The 21,375-nt window shown below is 48.9% G+C and overlaps 1 protein-coding gene across 1 annotated transcript in view; it reads right to left on the reverse strand.

Annotated features, from left to right (window-relative positions):
- TCERG1L (transcription elongation regulator 1 like) overlaps positions 1-4,523 on the reverse strand; it is a 78,412-nt gene extending 73,889 nt beyond the window's left edge. Inside the window, exons 1-3 of the mRNA XM_068399611.1 lie at positions 4,242-4,523; positions 2,832-2,978; positions 1,882-2,062 (exon numbers count right to left, since the gene is read on the reverse strand). Coding sequence (XP_068255712.1) covers positions 1,882-2,062; positions 2,832-2,978; positions 4,242-4,523 — 610 coding nt within the window. The remainder of the gene's footprint in view (positions 1-1,881; positions 2,063-2,831; positions 2,979-4,241) is intronic.
- Positions 4,524-21,375: the final 16,852 nt, after the last annotated feature.

The raw sequence follows: 21,375 nt of genomic DNA on the forward strand, positions 1-21,375 counted from the left end.
ATTGCCCTGACACCACCATGGCAACTAGACCAGGGCACTAAGTGCCATGTCCAGGCTTTTCTTAAACCCCTCCAGAGATGGTGACTCCACCACCTCCCTGGGCAGCCCCTTCCAATGCCTAATGACCCTTGCTGAGAAGAAATGCTTCCTAATGGCCAACCTGAACCTCCCCTGGCCAAGCTTGAGGCTGTGTCCTCTTGTCCTATCGCTGGTTGCCTGGGAGAAGAGGCCGACTCCTTTCTCTGCAGAAATATCTAGACGCTGCCTTCCTCACCAACAACGCAGTACCCAGCAGACACAAAACAAGCTGTCATTCCTGGGTGGAGAAATAAAATGTCCCTATTCGCTTTAGATACGCAAAATGGTAAGTACATAAATTCACATTTCGCAATATGAGCGAGAATAATGGTTCCTTCCTTTTCTTACAGAAAATAACACCTTCCAGTAGCTGGAGCTCACAGCTGTTAAATTATGTGCATTACCATTCGCCGAACTCCACAACCTCATTCCTCTCTCTTTGTAGCATTGCTGATCCATTGAGAAAACAATTATATCATCACCGATAACCGTGGAAGGCGAACCTGCCGCAAGACAGGCTTTCAAAACGAACACAGCCACATACCCTGCAAAAAGCTTATTAACTTCTCCCTTTAAACCACTTAACTACGCAATTTGCTCTCAGTATTTTTATTACTCTTCATATTAAGGGTAAAGATTATATAGGAAATACTTCAAGTAGCACCGTAACACTTCCCAGAGGCAGTTTCCAATTGTGGCTGCGGGGCACCGACGTGGCCGCCCCGCCGTAACCCCAGCGCCGCTCTGGGGTTCAGCACGGCCGGGGGGGTGATCCCATTAGCACTGATCACATCAATCAGAAGATTTAAAGAGGGATGGGAAGATTGAGAAAGATGGTTGGGGGTCTTTGTGCTGCTCCCTGCACCTCTCGCACCCCATCGGGAGCTCGGGGGGGTTCTGAAGAGGTGAGCGTTGGCTCCACGCGAAGATCTCCTGTGAGAACAGGCTCGGGTGGGCACGTATTGCCCAGGGGGGAGAAAAATCTTCTTTTCTCTGTGCTACTCACAGACCCAGAGATGGCACCAGGCTGGGAAGGGCCCTGCTCCAGGCACACTGCTACAACCTGCTGCCGGGCACGCTCTTGCTTTACGTCTAAAATACTTCATGTGATAAAGTACGTTTTTCAGAATCAGGACAACAAGCCATTAAGAACATCCTGATTCTGAATTTAAGAATATATGTTAGGGGCTTAAACACCAGCAGCATTTTACTTCTTAACATTTTCTACGAGACAACTGCTATCACAAATCACTCCTGCAGCACCAAAACAGAGAGATTCAGCCCTACGGCGGTGGATTTTTTGTTCTTTTCCAAGTATAAAGCTTAACTTTTCTGTTAACAGCTGTGACGTACCCGAGTTATGCAGATTAATGGAATTTATTTCACAAATATCGTTGTGCATAACTGAGTCTTAACGAGATGATGGATCAATTGCTCTTCTGTCTACACAGACCACACCAAATTCTTAACATGAGCAGCCAACAGGAGAATTACACATGAACCGTGTCAGCAATTTCTTGTTTGGAAATAAACCCACTCAGTTGGAAGTGGTTGGCCCCTTCAGACTGGAAGTCAACAGCCAGTTATGGAATTATCTGTCAGTCTTCTATAACTACACATGGTCTTTTCTTTCTTTAAAAGTAATTTAGAGGATGAAACGCACCTTGCCATCAAGGTTCAGATCAAGCAAGAGATTCTCAGCTGAATGGCATGAAACCCTGACTTTAGAGAACAGCTTATGCATCTCTGGGAAGATGCATTTAAAAAAAAAAATAAATGCTTAATTATTTATGTCCTACTGACCTGGTATCAGCTGGGGTGACAAGAGCACTGCAGGAAGAGGCCTGGAGGCAGCAGCCGGCCTGGCTATAGCCATAGCTACTTGATTTGTCATTAACAGAGGTTTCTCATTTCCCTGGAAGAGTCTCGACTCCTCAGGATGTATCCACGCTGAATCCAGAGCAAATGCATTATTCAGGTATATCTGTCCAACATAAATAAATAAAAGCACATTAAGGTCTGAGATACAATACTCAGGAATAAAAGTGAGAATAAAGTACCTTTAACTCAGTATTTCACTCCAAATAGTATCTCAATCCAGGGACAAACTTGCAAAAATACATTGATTTCTGCTCCACAAACATTGCAGGCTGAGTTTAGCCGAGCACCTAAAAATTAACCGGCTTTTAACATGACTAACGAGCTGATGCAGCACCACAAAAAGAAGAGCACAGCTGAAGGCAGTTGTGTCCCAAGGCAGTTACTCCAGAGCAAGCCCATCAGCAGCTCAGAGGGGGTGAGGGAGGGAAATGGGATGGGGTCACAAAGCCTCGGTGTAATTAGTGAGGCAGGTAATTGTGGGGACTGTGGGTGGGAGGAGGGTGCAGGACCTGACACCCCAGCACCAGGCAGCGACCGTGGTGCCGTGGCCTCCCTTTTGGGGACAAACAGGGGAAGTACCAAGGGGAAAGGGAAAATGGAAACCTCTCATACTCACATCCTATAGTAACATTAGACCATTCTACTCAATATAATAAAGATAAATATTAAAGATATTTTAGTCTTATTATAACTTCAGAAAAGCGAAGGTGTGTACCTGCTGAAGGAGCCTCCTCCATGAACGGTCCCTGACAACATTCCTCCCCCCCCGGGGTTTTGCCTTCGCAATTCACAAACCCCGTAACATTTTTCAGCTCACATACTTTACATACTTTAGCCTTAAAAACACTTCAGCACAGCAAGACCAGGCTTACTTTGCAGTTGGGTAGCCTTTTATCGACCCAATTTTTCCCAGCGTGAGGCGGAACCGTAGATGCATACACAGGTGGAAAAACGGGAACGAATTCCACGCTGGCAGAAGGTGAAAATCCTACGACTGGAGAATGAGCTCCAAATATCCACTTAGGGGGAGAAAAAAAGAAAACAAAAGGAAAAGTTAACAAAAGGATTTTACCCTGAGCAAACCGATGCTTTTCATGATTTCCTAATTACATAAGAGATGAGCACAGAAAATTTCAAGCATGTCTCTTCTGTCCAACAACCATTTGTGTTTCTTTAGGCTTTACACGGTGAGTGGCACATGGCACTGACATTATAAACTGCTTCAGCAAGCCATAAACCAGTAGCCCGGCAGTAAAAACAGCCCTTGGCTAACGGCTGCTAGTCGCTGGGGAAGCTCGGTTTTTCTCTGCTCAAACAGAATCTCGCACACAAAACAAAAACATCGCTAGAAAGTGTTTTTAAAATTCATCTCAAGGCAAATAAGAACCAAAGGAAATGTCGGAAATGTATTTTTTCTTAACTTAAATCCGTTTGGCAAATGGGTTGCCACAGTAAAACCACCTCTGCAGTTGATTTAAGTGGTCTCACGCTGGGGAATAATTGATGTTACTGTTTCATTAGAGCCAGCACTACCTATTTCCACCCTTCCACTCACTCTCCTCCCAATCCACAAGAGACGCTCGTGCTCGAAAAGGCTGGAAATCTGCGCATGAAACCGAGTGGATGCTACAGCGCTCAAATCTCCGTTTCATTTTTACTTCTTTCTGGGAAAAAATATGAGGACGAGGCAAAACTAAGAGTACAGCCTCTGGTATCTCCGCTGTAACAGGACAACCAGAAACGCTTTACTATTTCAAGCAGCCTGAGGACAGCGATAAATAAAGGAAATATTCATCAGGGAAAGCACCGACGAGACAGATTGGCTCGACTGACATGACTCAAAACTTTAGTCTTTATGAATATTAAAAAAATAATAATAAAAACCCAAACACTTGACGTTACACACGACCGTACGAGCGCTGTGGGAGCATCTCCTCCTTTGTGGTCTCTACTTGCAGAAAACGCACCCTGCGACCGGCGCTTACCGGAGGATGCAGACGAGCCTCGCCGGAGCCACCGGCAGCCCCTCTCCCAGCCCTCCCCTTCCCGGAGAAACCCCCCCCCCGCCGGTCCCCATCGCGGCGGCACCTCCTGCCCCGCCGCAACCGCACCCGGCCCGGCAGCGGGGTCGCGGCGCTCGGGGCTGCCCCCCGCCCCAGCGCACCCACTCCCCGCCGCAGGCTCCGTCCCCGGGGCTGCCGGTGGGCTCCGGACAGCGGCAACGGGAAACTTCTGCCCTCTCCCCCACCCCGTCCCCCTCCGGCGCTGTCCGCAGCCCGTACCTGCCCGTGGAGGAGCGCGGCGGCGTGCCGGTCGGCTCGCAGCGGCAGGAGCGGCTCGCAGGGGCCGCGCCAGCCCGGGCCGGCCCGCAGCAGGGCGGCGGGGGAGGGCGCCGGTAGCAGCAGCAGCGGCGGCGGCGGAGGGGGGGGAGCAGCAGCCCCGGCACCGACCCTGACGAGCCCCGCGGCGGCCGGCAGCACCCAGGCCCAGGGGGGTGCCGGGGGCTCGGCGGCGGGGGGCCAGAGCAGGGGCGGCGGCCGCTGGGCTGCGGGAGCCGGCAGCATCCTACATGGCAAAGGGGGAAGCGGCGGAGCCGGGGCCGCCCCACGCTCCGCACCGGCACCGCCGCCGAGTGAAACTCCGCCGGCCGGCGGGGCGCCGCGGGCAGGCTCCGCCCGGCGTGGGGAGGGGGCGGCGAGGGGCGGGGGCCGCGCTGGGGCCGCCCCCGGAGGGGTGGGGGGCACCCGGGAGCCGGCCTGGCCCGGCCCCCCCGGTGGAGGGGAGCTGCCGGTGCTGCGGGCACCGGGGCGGGGGGAAAGGGGGTGTTCAGCGTCAGAGCGCACCCCGGTTTGGGAGCGGCATCCCCGGGCCCGAGTGACCCACGGCCGCCCCCTGAACGAGGCCCTGCTGTCCGCAACAGAAATAAAACCCTCCTAACCCGAGCTCGGTCGCACCCCGACTCAAACCCGGTACCGCTGCCGGCGCTGCCCCCGTGGGTGCTGCTGCTGGGCAGGTGGGGGGGGTCCCACCGCCCCGGACACCCCCCCCCGCCGGCCTGGCATGCCCTCTGCTCCTGCCACGCCGTGGAATAAGCCACTGGTAGCTCCTCATTGAAAATTAAGCCACTGACACTTGCTCACAGGTCACCTCTAGCAGTTAGGAGCGTGTCACCACGCTTCGGGGCATGGTTTGAGGAAAAACAAGCGCCGACCTCCGCAAACAGAATCACAGAATCACTGAGGTTGGAAGAGCCCTCTGGACTCATCGAGTCCAACCATTGCCCTCACACCACCATGGCAACTAGACCAGGGCACTAAGTGCCATGTCCAGGCTTTTCTTAAACCCCTCCAGAGATGGTGACTCCACCACCTCCCTGGGCAGCCCCTTCCAATGGCTGATGACCCTTGCTGAGAAGAAAACGCTCCAGAGCAGCTCCCTTCCCCGGCCCAGTTCAGGCAGGCCCTGGGGTGGGCAACTTGTTTGCTTGCAACCTGTGGGCTTGTTTCTCCTGCCGTCCCCTCCCTGCTTTCCATGGCTCCAAGGAGCTGAGCAAGGCTCTTCTCGCTGCTGATGGCATCGCAGCTTCCAGCTTCTCCAGCAAAAAATCAAAGGAATGAATAATAGTGCAATGGGCTGAGCCTGAGTTCACAGAACATGTGAACGGTTCAACTTTATGGTCTAAAATAATTGCTTACATTTCCCTGCCGAACCCCCAGCACTGCTCCCTCTCTCCATCGTAGCAGCGTGTGCTGCACGGTGAGAAAAGGGAAATATCCCGCTGCGCCCGTCCTGAGCTTGGAAATCACCACTGTTCCAGCCCACCAGGGTGACACGGAGAAGTTACTACACCAGGATGACACAGCTGTACATAGGCAAACCAGGGGCTGCTTCAAACCGCACGAAGAAAGTCAAAGGTCTCAGAAATTAATATTTCTCCTCAGCATCTGTAATTTCATTTGGTGTGCAGAGGAATTGGATCTCTCGTGGCAGTGAATAACCTTAGTACGGGTAATTCCCAAGAAGTTCTGAAATCAGATTATTATGATCTGTGGATAAACACGAGATCAGGGAAATACCTTGCTTACAGTTATCCTCAGAGGGACACTGGGAAATACAGATTGGAATAATCTGCAGAGTGACAGAAATCAGGTAAAGAGAAAAATCATTTCTAATTGTTTTAGTGCTTGGCTATTTGTAAAACTCAAAAATCGCCTCCTGGTAATCAGCAGTGAACAGAGAAACAGAAACATAATGACAACAACAAGAAGAAAAACCAAGGAAAAGGCTGTTTCCTATGAAACGCAGTAGTCTGTTTTAAATGCAATAGTTCATCTATAAAATACTGAAAATAACAGCAAAATGGAACATGTTATTAGTGGCTGAATATTTATTTTGGGGAAGAAAAAGGTTGCAAGAGAATTTGAAGACGTTCAGCAGGTGTTTGTGTCCATCCACCTTTGCCTTCAGCGGTGTACCCCGTGCCTGGGCACCTGCCAGGCAGCGGGAGGTCCTGCCCGCTGCCCGTGCCCGAGGCACACAGCACTGACAAGGGGCTGCTTCTGCTCAAGGGCCAGAAGAAAGGCTCTTTCTTAGAGGACTTTATTCCCTGTGTTGAACCCATGACTAGCACCAGCCCGCACAACCACCAAACCCAGCCTAGATCCAGCACCTGTGTAACTATTTAAAGCACAAATCAGTGTTGTTATTTAGACCACCAAAAACGCTGATTAATAGATCAAAATCGTTATAATTTCTTACCAGTGGGCAGCTTTACTTAACACTCTCCTAATATTACATGGGAAAGTCTGGCTACGTAACGTGGCTGCAGAAAGTGCCAGCTCACTCGGGTCAGAGGAGAGGTTCTCATCTCACAGACATGTTGCAGCCTGGCTGAAGGACGCACGCACAAGCATCAGCTGCTTTTTCACTTAGCTTTCCCTTTCCTACAGTTTAAAACAGTAACAAAATCATCGTTGCCTTCCTCCCTGCAGCTGGGGAAGCGTTTGGGTGCTTCCCAGGCTGTTCGTGCAGCAGGTTGATGACAAGCCCGTACGCAAGAGGTTTATCATGGTCCAAGCTCGGTGCTCCCACGCTGCAGCCCGGCAGGGAGGGGTGACGGCAGGGGCGAGGGGTGACAGCAGCGGTGAGGGGTGATGGCAGCAGTGAGGGGCGATGGCAGGGGCGAGGGGTGATGGCAGGGGCGAGGGGTGACAGCAGGAGAGAGGGGCTGCATCACCCACCCGAGCCAGGCGATGCACGCTGCCGGGGCTCTGCTTTTCCCAGCCAGCCCAGAGCGTGGCAGTGATGCCGAGCCCAGAGTTGTGCGGAGATGCAGCCAAGCCGGCAGAGATGAAGCAGCAGTTGCCGTTCCTGGGGAGCAGCCCCCCATCAGCGGGGCCGGGGGGCAGAGGACCAACCCCGCTCACCCCCGCAGAGCGCAGGGTGAGGGCTGGGTGCGCGCTGGCCCCGGAGCCACGCTTTACACCCTGAAAAGTGTGTAAACATCTGATGATGCTTTCACGCTCCCTGTACTGGTATGTGCAGCACCTGCACCGTGTTCATCTTCAGAGCATGGGGTGGCCTCCCCTAAAGGATGAAGAAGCATTTCTAATGCTCCTTACCACCAACTGCTTATTCCCTCTCCAAAGCATATGCAGCAGGTTGCTTCACTCTGGTCGGGGGCTGCCCTGAACACACGCCTTCCCGCTGCCCAAGCCTTGCATTTTCCATGAAGAAAAGGCTGGGGGGAAGTCCTTGAACTCCAGTGAGAACAGGGATTGGGGTAGTTCCCCAGTTCCTCGTGGAGCTTATTCCCAGCTCCCGTGGTGATCGTGCTCTTCCTCTGCTGACAGGGTTGTTACACATCCCCATGAACCGAGGGGGCATTTACCATCACGTCAAAACCTTCCAAAGAATCACAGAATCACTCAGGTTGGAAGAGCCCTCTGGGATCATCGAGTCCAACCATTGCCCTGACACCACCATGGCAACTACACCATGGCACTAAGTGCCATGGCCAGGCTTTTCTTAAACCCCTCCAGAGATGGTGACTCCACCACCTCCCTGGGCAGCCCCTTCCAATGGCTAATGACCCTTGCTGAGAAGAAATGCTTCCTAATGTCCAACCTGAACCTCCCCTGGCCAAGCTTGAGGCTGTGTCCTCTTGTCCTATCCCTAGCTTGTCACTTCAGCAACAGTCCCTCCACTCACCCCAGCTACAGCATTAACTGACTCAAGGGGTCTCTCGCCAGTGCTCAGCACTGGGTGAAACTCGTGGCAGTGGTGCTGGTGGGCTGGAGGTGCCGGTGGGCCACTGGGGCTAAGGAAGGGAAAGGAGAGGGGGGAGCAGGGGTACGGTAATGATCTATAAATATGCTGACAAGAAGAAGGGATTAATCTGTTTTTCGTGCTCCTGGTGGACAGAAAAAGCAGCACTAGTCCTAAATTGTAGCAAGAAAAACCTAGTCTGGGCCTTGGAAGAGTTTTCTAAGGGTGAGGAAGGGACACAGAGGGGCTGGAGGTTCCTCGTCCAGCGCAGGTCGGGGAGCAGGCGAGGTGGTGACCCAGGCAGGGCTCCCTGCCCCGAGGCCAGCGCAGCACATCCTGGACCAGCCTCGGGGTGTAACCAAACCAGAAACACCTCACGTGGCACCAAAGGGGGTTTGTTTTCACCTTTCGTGACAAAAGGGAGAGTCACTAGAAAGGCCGTGGTGAAAGGAGAGAGACGTGTTTGGGACATAACTTTTTTTCAACTATTGCAACTTCAACTTGGAACTGCTTTGGGGGAAAAAAGTCACTTGAGACAGCAACTCAGTCTCCCCTCTGGTGCACACGTTAGCCCTCAAATGTCACAAAGTGTATTTTAGGTAGCTAAAAAGCCAATTTAGCACTGGAATAAAAGCTTTAGACCCATCATCTTCATTCTTAAGTCTGAAAAAATGCGTCAAAAAGGGATCCCTTTCATTAATATCTCAGTTACAGACTTTCCTTGCTGAGGACATTGTTGACCACTTTTCTTCATGCTGAGGTTGTCTTGCGAGACAGTATCAGGTACTGACCACACTATTTTACAGAAGAGGTGCTGTAACTCTCCCTGGCAGCACAGTAGCCACCCGCAGGGATAAATTTAATTTGGTGTGACAGACCTGAACAGAGCAGTGTCCTGTACCGTGATCCAGAACCCCCTATATACAGATATATTTGTAGCCACGTGTATCTGAACGTGCTGAAGTTGCCCAGAGACAATAGCACTGACCAGAATCTCGGCAGAATTATGTGCCTCAGCAAATTCCTAATGAATAAATCCCTCCCTGCCTCTGTGGACAAGAGGACATAGCCTCAAGCTTTGCCAGGGGAGGTTCAGGTTGGACATTAGGAAGCATTTCTTCTCAGCAAGGGTCATTAGCCATTGGAAGGGGCTGCCCAGGGAGGTGGTGGAGTCACCATCTCTGGAGGGGTTTAAGAAAAGCCTGGACTTGGCACTTAGTGCCATGGTCTAGTTGCCATGGTGGTGTCAGGGCAATGGTTGGACTCGATGAGCCCAGAGGGCTCTTCCAACCTGGTTGATTCTGGGATACTGGGTGCTGTGTAAGCTCAGAGTCCCGGGGACTGAGGCTTGGCATCTTCTGCCTCTCAGGTTAAACTGCTCATTTCCCAGCGGGCAGAGGGGAGAGAAGCTCCTCTGTCACCATCAGGCATCTCGTGCTGTGTGAGAACACAAGCAGACTTTTCTTTTGAGGTACTAACGGCCCCAGTTCACTCCTCCCCAGCCATGCAGCCATCAGCAGCCCCACCTGAGGAGCTCTGGTTTCCTCCCAAGCAGAGCTGTCAAAACACCCGCCCAAACAAACGACCTGGCTAGGTGATTATTCTGTTGGGTTTTCTCATAACAGCACAGACTGATAGCCTGTCCCTTGGGTTAATCCTTACCCGCTGCATTAGCCATTTGTTTCCCACAGCAGCTATTTCAGAAATGTACCAACTAAACCCTCTATGCACCTAATTGTACGATACCACGCTACGACGGGAAATGAGCTTGAGTCCAGCTAGCGATGAGCTGATGGTCTGTAGCAGGAGGATTGATTGTTCCTGCGTCTTTTTTTCTTGCTAGCAGAATCACAGATGCTATTTTTATTCCCCCACGCAGCTCATCTGAAGCTGGAAACAGTGGCTACCAAGCAGTGGTCCCTCTGTACCTGGACAGAGGGATTAAACCCCGGTGCCTAAACCAGTCAGGTTCTCATGTGATTTAGCTGCCGATGCCTGTGCTGAGGAGGAGCTGCACAGTACGTGTGAGTGGTGGATGGTGGAACAGCTCCCTCCGCTCCTCAGAGCACAAGTCAGTCCTCCACTGAACACAGTCCCCGAGGCAAACACGTCAAATGAAAAATCCTGAAGGCAAATGACCTCTTGTTTCTATTCCTGTAATGTGAAATCCCCCATCTCTGATCTGATTTGTGCTGAATTCCATTGATTTCCATGAGCCCCGTTTCAACCCTGTTAAGAGGAATCACAGAAACAGGAGCCAAATGAACAGTAGCTTCAGTGCAATAAAAATCACTGCGGGAAAACATGCATGATTCATGACTTCAGCCTTCCTAGGAGCCCTTTTTTGGTCTCTGGGGATGATGAGAATGGTTTCTTGGTGGTCCCACCAGGAGGTTATGGCTGATCATCACCTTGCTGGGTGCTGGATTAACCCAACAGCAGTTTGAGCAGCTGTCAGAGAAAGACGTGTTTGCACAAAGATGATTAATTGGCAAGTTAAGCTGTAAAATATGAATTTCCTTTCCATTATACTTCAATCAATTTGTTTTCCGATTTCTTATACAATATTCTTAAGGTTTTTTATACAAAGATGGAGTTATTGATACCAAAATTTCAAACTGTGGTTACTTAGGAAGGGAAAACAAATGAGAAACCACTGCCTTGCAGTTGCATGGTCAACTGAAAGCAGGAGCGTGGAGGGACAGGCAAACACCTCCTGCCAGGGCTGCTGGGACAGCTAAAATCTGTGGACCTCAGAGGAGACATACTGCAGAAAGGTAGCCTGGTAGCCTTCTCAGAATGAGGTTTGCACCTTCTTAGTCCTCCAAGATACTAAGGCGCATGCTTAGCACTCAGAGTTTGAGGAGGAGATGTTGGATGGCGGCTGGTACGCCCCAGAAGAGAATCAGTAGGGGTGCTTTATTTTTAACTTTTGAAAAGAGGGATGCTTTCCTGATTTACATTCTTCAGCCATCACTGAAAGCCTGGAGATCTGGTCCTCTGCATCACCATGTGTCTCACATGCATTTCAGGTACCTCAGGTAGCTAGGAAGGAATTTTGAGCATTCCAGGTTCTCAGTGAAGCCGGATCAATGAATTCCCTCACAGTAACTTTGCTTAGAAATTAACTATTTAATGAATTTCAGCGAAACATGTATGTGATAAGCTCAAAACCTCTAGCTAGTCAAAAAGCTGTGGCTTCCAAAGCAACAAACAACAGATGGTGCCATCTCACATCTACCTACTACTCTAAAGAGATGCTTGATGGATAGTCAGATGAACTCCCTTGTAGAAAGACTTACAGTAGGGTTTATAGCATAAAGATTCAAATTTTTTTGGTGCCCACTGGTAGCTAGTTTATCAATAAAAGGTGAAGAGCAGTAATCTGCACACTCCATAGCACTAGCAGAGCAGGCAGAAGATCATAGAATCATGGAATGGCTTGGGTTGGAAGGACCTTAAAGATCATCTAGTCCCAACCCCCTGCCATGGGCGGGGACACCTTCTACCAGACCAGGTTGCTCCAAGCCCCATCCAACCTGGCCTTGAACACTGCCAGGGAGGGGGTAGCCACAGCTTCTCTGGGCAACCTGGGCCAGGGTCTCACCACCCTCCAGCAAAAGTCTGTCACATACTCAGCAACTTGTTTATTTACTCTCAAAAGCAAGTTGCGTTTCATCCTGGAGGGATAAAAACTTGTCCTCTTCTCACTGCTGTGGACCACTTAGCGTTTACCACTGTGGTTTGCGTGGAAGGTGGAAGAAGAGGAGTCACAGAATCAATCAGGTTGGAAGAGCCCTCTGGGCTCATCGAGTCCAACCATTGCCCTGACACCACCATGGCAACTAGACCAGGGCACTAAGTGCCATGTCCAGGCTTTTCTTAAACACATCCAGAGATGGTGACTCCACCACCTCCCTGGGCAGCCCCTTCCAATGGCTAATGACCCTTGCTGAGAAGAAATGCTTCCTAATGTCCAACCTGAACCTCCACTGGTGAAACTTGAGGCCCCTCAGCGACGTTCTGGATGCAAAGTGGGAGTGTTGGAAAGGTGCTGCACCCACCCACCACACTACTGCTGTACACAACACGCACCAAATCAGTTGGTGAAGAGACAGTAACGCTTCATGCCAAGGACAGACTTTTCCTGAGGCACCTAATTATCATCAGCCCACACGCTATTTTCACAAATTGCTTAAAAGGGCTTATTGCAAAGGCAGCGTTATGAGACAGTTGGTTACACTGAACTCGGGTTATTTAAAATACATGAGGGGAGGGAGGGTGAGTCGTGGGCACTTTGGTCTCCGCAGAAGGTGGAAAATCATAGCTACCTCCACTTTGTACACATTATTCCAAGGTACAAATACATGTTTTTAGCTTCTTAATTAGGTGGTTTACCTCCCGATGTTAACACAGTCATGTCAAAGCCCATTGCAAGTCTAAAACTCCACTTTATCAGCCAAGCAATTTCATTTTTATGAGCTTTATTCCTCTTTGTAGTAACTTTAACACACTTTCGTTACCTAATTATTTCTCTTCCCGGATTATTGCTTTTAAATAACATCACTATTATTCTGGATTCAGTGGTGGAGGCAGCATACCAGATCACACGCTTATCTCCAAAACCATTTTGGGAACCAAATGTGGAAATATCAATGTCAAGATACAAAAAAAATATACCAAGAACTAATTATTCCATCTGGAAACCTTCAGCTTTAACTTCCCCGACATTAAATCCCCCGGTATCGTGCTTCAGTCACTCAGCTGTAATGGGTTCTGCTCCGCTCCCAGAGGAGCATCTCGCAGCACTTTCAGGACAGAGCTCTCCCAGTCTCTCCTTATTGCAGCTGCTTTTGCTCCCCGCCTAATTACCCATTTCAGGGGGGATTTTACTTTGCAGTTGGCTGTTAGCTTAGGCCATTTAGTCCACCCCAAGCCCCTTCTCCTGCAATTCGGGACGGTGGCTGGCAAGCGGCACGGCCGCCTTCTTCTGGGAGCAGCCCAGGGCTGCACAACGATGTCTGCTCTTCGTACACATTAAAGTGCTCAGCCCTTCACTCAGGAGTTAGGTAGAACACACAACTTGCACTAAAATCCTCGCTTCCGAGCCAGGCGCGTGCTGCTGAGCACAGGAGATGCTTGAACCCAAGAGGAGAAGTGGGGTCTGTGGTCTACCAGGAACCTCCAGCGCCTGGAAGTCCTCCGGCCAAGAACAAAACCCAGTCCAAGCTTCTCTGGTAAGTGCTAAGCTCCCAACTATCTTGTAAATCAGCCCAACGTGGATTTCCCACTCTGAGATGCCACCGATGTTCCCCCCAGCTTGCAGAGCCACGTGCAGGTGGGCACGACTTCACAGCCCCCGAGTTATGGAGAGAAAGGGCTCAACGCAGTCCAAAGGGAAAGACTGAGAAAGGTTAAGGCAAGTGGTGGAGTAGCTCTACTGTTTCTTTTTTACTAGTTTGGTTTTTTTTAATAGCAAATTACCATGAAAAATAAAAAATAATTTCATGTACATTTTGCTTGCAGTTTCTAACCATAGAATGGTTTGGGGTGTAAGGGACCTTAAAGCCCATCCAGTTCCAACCCCCTGCCACAGGCAGGGACACCTTCCACCAGACCAGGTTGCTCCAAGCCCCATCCAACCTGGCCTTGAACACTGCCAGGGAGGGGGCAGCCACAGCTTCTCTGGGCAACCTGGGCCAGGCTCTCACCACCCTCACAGGGAAGAATTTCTTCCTAATATCTCATCTAAATCTCCCCTCTTTCAGTTCTAGTCATGCATCATCCCACTACGTGACATTGACTTGAGTAGCAAATACAAAAAATCATTCCCATCACTCCAGACCAGCCTGTAGAAGATCATCCCATACCCCAGCGTTACCGTATTTCTCTGGGCACTGCCAGGCAGCCTCCCCTCTCCTTCCCCACCTCAGAGGTTTGCTCAGGCTGGTGTTTTGTCATTTCCACTTTGTTTTTCAGGTCTTTTTCCTCCTCTGAGATGGTTAGGCTGATTTCAAAATATTAAAGTACGTTTTTGGGTTGGTTTGTTGCTGCTGCTTTTCAGCTAGCCTTGGCAGTTCATCTTCCCTCTTTATTTCCCTGACACTGTGGTCAATAAAACAAACTCAGAAAAAAAAAAGAACAAACCTTCAAGGATTGATATTTTATCTCTGCCCACAGGAGGTAAACGCATGCTCTCTTCTCTCCAGAGATCTCTCTAAGCTGTGCATTTCTGTCGTTGGGTTGAGCATTACCAGCATCATAACTTATTTATGTTTTGCTCGGCTCAGAGGACACCTCCTCCGGTGTTAACAGGAAATACTGGGGGCAGAAGCAAGCATCACTGTCTCTCTTCCCTTCCTCACAGCCAGAGTGTCCTCAGATCCCCGCTTTCTTCTCTCCATGCCGTGTTCCGGGGACGGAGGGCTGCACAAAGAGCACACGCTCCCGCCAGGGCACTTGCTGTTTCAAGGCGATATTCCCACCTGACACCTCTTCACAACATGCCATTCACATCACAAGCCTGACTCGTGTTTTGTTTGCTGCTTGGAGAAGTCGTTTTGTTCAATAATAATCTTCCTTGTGTGAGAACTTCTAAATTCAAAACGGTCCGTGGAGCAGCTCATCTCTTAATGAGTTTTCCTACGGGCTGTGAGCTGACACCAAGAGCCTTCTTCACTTGGCTTCTTTTGCAGGAGGATTCATTGCAGATGCCAAAGTCAGCTGTCAGGCACAGAGAGAAGCAAAACCTCTCCGGAGACGTAGCGTTGGAAGATGAACTGAACGCGAGCGTGGTTGAGATCACCCACGGAGACACCCTCCCAACCGAGGACCAGCTCCTGCCTTGGAAGGTCCCACAACGTCACATTTTCACACAGCTTCTGAAATCCGGCTGAAATCCACCCGTGTGGAAGCACAAACCTCACGTACCTTTAACCCGGCGTTGCAAGACTAAACAGGACCAAGTGACACGGTGCTTTGGGCTGGTGGCTGGCACCAGAAGAACTGGAACCTTATCATATGCCCTTGGAGTCCCAGAAGAACTCACTGTATTTATCGTGATAGCCAGTGGCAACTCCTACCATAGCCACCTGCTTGAGTTCTCTGACTCTTTATTAATTTTTCCTTATTTGCTGTAATAAGTTCAGAAAAAAAGGACCCATTGCACCACTCTAAAAGTAAGACCACAGGTTCTCATCTCAAAAACATACCCCAACAACGATTTGGCACTAGTTATGGCTACAAGTGGATATTTTGGTTTTGTTTGTTAATATAGACAACATATTTGTCTGTTTCATCTTTCATAAAACCATCTACATTTTTTCTCCTCTGGTTGACAGACCTGATCAGAGTTCTTAAAAAACAAAACACCAAACCAGGGGTTGCTGTCACATCCTTTCTCAGAGCACATGTACTTTTTTTTTCTGAAGTCTTGGTAGCAATATCACAGAAGTCTGTTACTTTGCTTCTGAACCTTCTTACTTCTGTCACACCAGATATATGGTGTCAGTTATAAATATGCATCCAGCTTACCTAAAAAAATAAATGTGTTGGCCCAAAGTATTTCTACCTAATCATTAAACTAATAATTGCTGCATTCAAATCAGTTCCTTTCATTCAAGTAATAATGTTCTTTGTTATTTCATCCATCATGATACTTGCCTAACTTTATAAGATTAGCTCTTAGAAAACATTCACAGAATCACAGAATCAATGAGGTTGGAAGAGCCCTCTGGGCTCATCGAGTCCAACCATTGCCCTGACACCACCATGGCAACTAGACCAGGGCACTAAGTGCCATGTCCAGGCTCTTCTTAAACCCTTCCAGAGATGGTGACTCCACCACCTCCCTGGGCAGCCCCTTCCAATGGCTAATGACCCTTGCTGAGAAGAAATGCTTCCTCATGTCCAACCTGACCCTCCCCTGGCCAAGCTTGAGGCTGTGTCCTCTTGTCCTAGCGCTGGTTGCCTGGGAGAAGAGGCCGACTCCCACTGCGCTACAACCTCCCTTCAGGCAGTTGTAGACTGCACTAAGGTCACCTCTGAGCCTCCTCTTCTCCAGGCTAAACACCCCCAGCTCCCTCAGCCGTTCCTCGGAGGTCAGACCCTCCAGACCCTTCACCAGCTTGGTCGCCCTCCTCTGGACTCGCTCCAACACCTCAACATTCAAATATGTCTTAAAGAAATACGTACTAAGAAGTCATTGAGACAGAATCCCAAATTATTACTTTCTTCTATAGGAAAAGGAATGGTTATTTTTAATGTACAAATGGATATGATCTTAAATTTTGATAAGAAGATGGGGAGATGGAAAGAGAGACAGGGACAGAGAGGAGAATTTCTAAGCAGCTTAAAAAAAAAATGAGTTTTTTTGGAAGGAATACACATCTAGCCATCTTAGTATTGCTCATTAAAAAAAACACTATTACTACTCAGTAAAGACTTGTGATCAACCTTGTAAAGCAGTTTAATTCTCCAGACACCTTGAGGGTTGCAAGTTTAAGACAAGAGTAAAAAGTCTTATATTAAAAACCAAGAGCAGAACCCCGTGCCTGGCACAGCTGCAGACTTGCTGTGCCTTTCCCCTCCAAAAGGACAGCCAGGGGTGGGCAAACCGCCTGCTTCGGCCTTGGGCTTTAGGGAAGACTGGTAATCACTGCAATCCTCTGTTCTTATTAGAAAATTCCTCTGCTCTGTTTAATTTAACAATAGCCTGAGCAACTGCTGGTAGGGCTATTCTACTAGGGAGGGAAAAAAAAAAAACAAACCCTAAGCTTCTTTTTAGGATGTTTTTGAGCTGACAAAAATTGAAAGAAAAAGAAGTACTTTAATGAAAGCAAAGCTCAACTGACAAGCAAGCTCCTAAAGGGAAAAAGTAATCAAGTCAGGAGGGTCCTGCTGGTAGACAGCAATTACATCTTCCACGGCATTTCTTCTTGGTAATTGAGTTCTGCACGTCTCTTCTTGTGACCCCACGTAAAAGGGGGGTGGAGTTGTCCCTGGGCTCATCACAGTCTTTTGTGTGTTTGTTTGGGGTTTGGTGGTTGGTTTTTTTAAGTCCTTCCCAAGTTCTTCATGGGGTCTTTCAGAGAAAACTATATATATAAAGTATAAATATACTAACAGCCGTTAGAAGATGCTGGGGTCGGGGTGGACTTGGTGGAAGGAGCTGAACTGTCTAAAGAAAAAAAAAGCCCAAATACAACTATTTCTAAGTGACATTGCCAACCTTTTTAATAACACAGCAGACCACGAGAGTTTAATGCCGTTCCTGAAGAGTTATTTATCCACTTAGACAATGACATGACTAACTTTGTGGCCTGCCCTCTCCAAAGCTCTCCCACTAAAATCCTTCCGTATTTGTGGTAGTGAGCCAACAGATCTCAAAAGGTTTTTCATCAGGTGGGAAAGTGTAATGTTTCCAGTACAGGCTGCCACTGGCCATAGGTGAAGGTTTTCTCTGGGCTAAATGAAGCGGCTCTTTCACTGACAAATTAAAAATAAATTCATAAAAGTACTCCCTCCGCACCCAGCCTGTAATCAGCCATGAGCATCATCATGAGGACATAGCCTCAAGTTCTCCAGGGGAGGTTCAGGTTGGACATTAGGAAGCATTTCTTCTCAGCAAGGGTCATTAGCCATTGGAAGGGGCTGCCCAGGGAGGTGGGGGAGTCACCATCTCTGGAGGGGTTTAAGAAAAGCCTGGACATGGCACTTAGTGCCCTGGTCTAGTTGCCAGGGTGGTGTCAGGGCAATGGTTGGACTTGATGATCCCAAAGGTCTCTTCCAACCTGATTGATTCTGTGATTATCCCTCAAGCTGCACCCAACGTGAGCCAGCACCGCTGCGAGCCGGAGTCCTCCCTGCCACGGGCGCGAGCAGAGGTTTGCTGCTGAGCGCTGGCCCCCGCTGCCCAGGATGACATGTGCGACCTTGGCTTTGGGAAGGCTCAGAGGTCCCCAGCGAAGAGCCAAGCGGTGGTACCTGTCTCCGTCCATGGGGACACGGCCCAGGCATGTCTGTCCTGCATCACCAAGTGATGCAACTTTTATATCCAACCAGCTCCCGCACGTCTGAGCAGTCTGGTCTGAGTGGCAGGTGTTTAATATCACAGCATTCAACAAACACTGTAGTTACCCGCAGCTTTTAAAAATTTCTCAAAATGCCAGTGCTATTTTTACACTCCTTTGCAATCCCGCTGAATTTTACTCTTACTCGCTTATGTTGCTTTCCTATTTTACTTTAAGCCTGTCAATTTTATTTTTCTATTGGTACAAGCAGGAAAGATGTCCCAGTCTGCGCTCCCATGAGCGATGCTGCTTCCAGACTCTCCTCTTAGCTTGAATCTCAGCAGCCCAGGCCAGACCACAGCCCAGCTCACAGCACACCCCTGAGGCCTTATTTTATTTTCACCTCCCCTTGCTCCACATTATACACCTCAGAAAAGATAGAAAGTCTGTATTTATCACAGAATCAACCAGGTTGGAAGAGCCCTCTGGGATCATCGAGTCCAACCATTGCCCTGACACCACCATGGCAACTAGACATTATCCAGTATTTAAAATATTATAAAATATTTTATAAGATATTATAAAAATATCCTGCCCCGCTCTCATCCCAAGGGCACTGAGGTGGTTCCTGACCCGCGCTGCAATTGCAAATTGCAAAATTCGGCAAAAGTTTAAGAGAAGTTTGGTAACCATTTCATTTTCCCTGCTGATTTGTGATATTCACCAGAAAGCAGAAATGCCCCTTTCAGCCAGTCCCCCACGCTGACAAACAGCTCTTGCTCGTGCGATGGGTCTGGAGTCAGACGAGCAAGGCGTAGGATCCCTCTCATTATTTCCTTCCTCGTGGCATTAATTTTCCTCCTTAATCCAAACACAGCTTTCTGCAGTTATTAAAGCGGTTTTAATCCAATAAAACATAAGCAGCATGGATCAAAGAATATCCCAGAGGCACAATACGCAGAAAACGGCTCATGTAAAGTTCAGCAACATAAAATGCAAAGCCTATTTACTGCATACACTGACAACCCAAACGTAGAGAGATCTGTAAGACGTGTCTGCCGCTTTATTCCCTGTGCTGTAATGCTCTCTATCCAATTAAAGTGCATTTGACTAATCACCAGTTAACATATTTCAATTAATTTAATCAACATGTAATAATGTTACATTGTACAAAGATAATACTGTAACTTGTTTTCAGATTAAACTCAAAATCACTGCAGAACATGTCCATTCCTAAATGCAATGACAAAGGAAGCTGCTTGTCTCCCTTTTCTCCCCAGCACCTTTTGAGGCACAGACCTAAGGCTGAACACCCCCAGCTCCCTCAGCCGTTCCTCGCAGGTCAGACCCTCCTGACCCTTCACCAGCTTGGTCGCCCTCCTCTGGACTCGCTCCAACACCTCAACATCTTTCTTGGAGTGCAGGGCCCAGAACTGGTCAGCACATCCCTCCCTTGCCCACACCACTTGGATGGTCAGACCCGATTCGATTCTGGTGCTTCACCAGCTGTCATAAAGGGCAACCACATCAGCAGCAGCTGGATGGCATTTCCGACACCACTCCTGCTGTTTCAGCTCTCGTTCAGGCCCAAAGAGAGATTCTCTGGAGCCCATCACCCAGCCCCAGCCTCCCCAGTTCTCAAAGGAAACTGGGAACCACTTCCCAGGTCTCACGAGGTGCCTCCAGCATCAAGGCAGCGTAGCCCAGGTGACTGCCCACTGCCAGACCTTGGCTTGCATTTCTCACCAGCCTCTTTAAAATTCTCTTTGCTCTACTAGAGAGCATTAAAAAAAGAGAAATAAAGATCACTTTCAAAATAACAATCTTGATAAAAGGGTAAGTAATAGCCCATAGTGCTTTGAAAGATGTTTGCTTGTCAACATTGTTTTCTGGGTGAACGTGATAAGAAATTGGCTACGGCACAAGTCAGGTCTGGTGGAAAGAGCTGGGGAAAATCAAGTTATGAAATGTAGGGATGGGAAAGGAGAGAAGTGACAGAGCTGGGGGGCGCAGCAGGAGGAGGAGGCTGGGATAATGTTGGTTTGTGTAATTCCACTGGAGCTTGCCCAGTTTTCTTTATTCTTTACTCTGGGTGTCTCTGCCCAGGTCGCAGCAAGGCTACTTCTGACCCAGAGCTCCTCCAAGGCAGCCAGAAGAGACAAGCTCTCCATTCCCCCCCAGCTGCCATCTGACTGTGACTCTTTGTACTCTGCTACACCAACACCCACACCCATGCTTGCTGTTGGGAGAGCTTTAATCACAGTCAACACACCTCCAGGTATCTCCTGAGCTTCCCTACTCCAAAACTGTTCTCCACCATTCATTGGCCATGAATGCACATTGGAGTAGGGAAGCTCAGGAGATACCTGGAGGTGTGCTGACTGTGGTTAAAGCTCTCCCAACAGCAAGCATGGGTGTGAATGTTGGTGTAGCAGAGTACAAAGAGTCACAGTCAAGGCTTTGCACTCCCTGTACCAAAAGCAAAAGTTACGCTTAGAGCCTTTTCTAACTCATTAATGGTTATTTGGTCCACTGACGAGACTCTTGAGCAAGTCTCTAGAGCATTGCTCTGTCATCAACATAGCAGAGAGGTGAAGATGATCACTGGCAACAGCACCAGTCAGCTCCAAAGTATTGTGCCCCTGTGCGGCGTTTCTCATCATCAAAAATTTTGAGCACCATCAAATACCCGACATGAGCAACTCCTGCAGAGGACTAGAGAACGGGCCTTTCCTTCATTGTCACGCAGTTGTGTTGTTGAAGGAGCAAACCAGTGGAGGTGTTAGCATCATATATTCTCCCTGAAAATAGTGAAACACGATCTAATACAACCTTTATGAATAAAAAGGAAAGTATACATTATCTATCGTAAATAGATCCCATGCTTTCCAAATATAAAAAGTTATTTTTAAAGAGAATTCCAACTCAGCCAAATGAAATCTGCTTCCCTTTGAATCTCCCTTCTGGTCTATGTACGGTAATATTTCTGTTAAAGGTGGCCTAATCAGAGGTTACATTGCACCAACTGCAAAATAATCCCCACAAAAATCATGTCAGAATTTTTCATAGAAATGCAGTTAATGAAAGGACAAATAAAATACCAGCATTATTTCCAACCTTTGAAAGTTTCCTTTCTGAA

The sequence above is a fragment of the Nyctibius grandis genome, chromosome 4 (assembly GCF_013368605.1).
Source record: "Nyctibius grandis isolate bNycGra1 chromosome 4, bNycGra1.pri, whole genome shotgun sequence".
Lineage (NCBI taxonomy): Eukaryota > Metazoa > Chordata > Aves > Nyctibiiformes > Nyctibiidae > Nyctibius > Nyctibius grandis.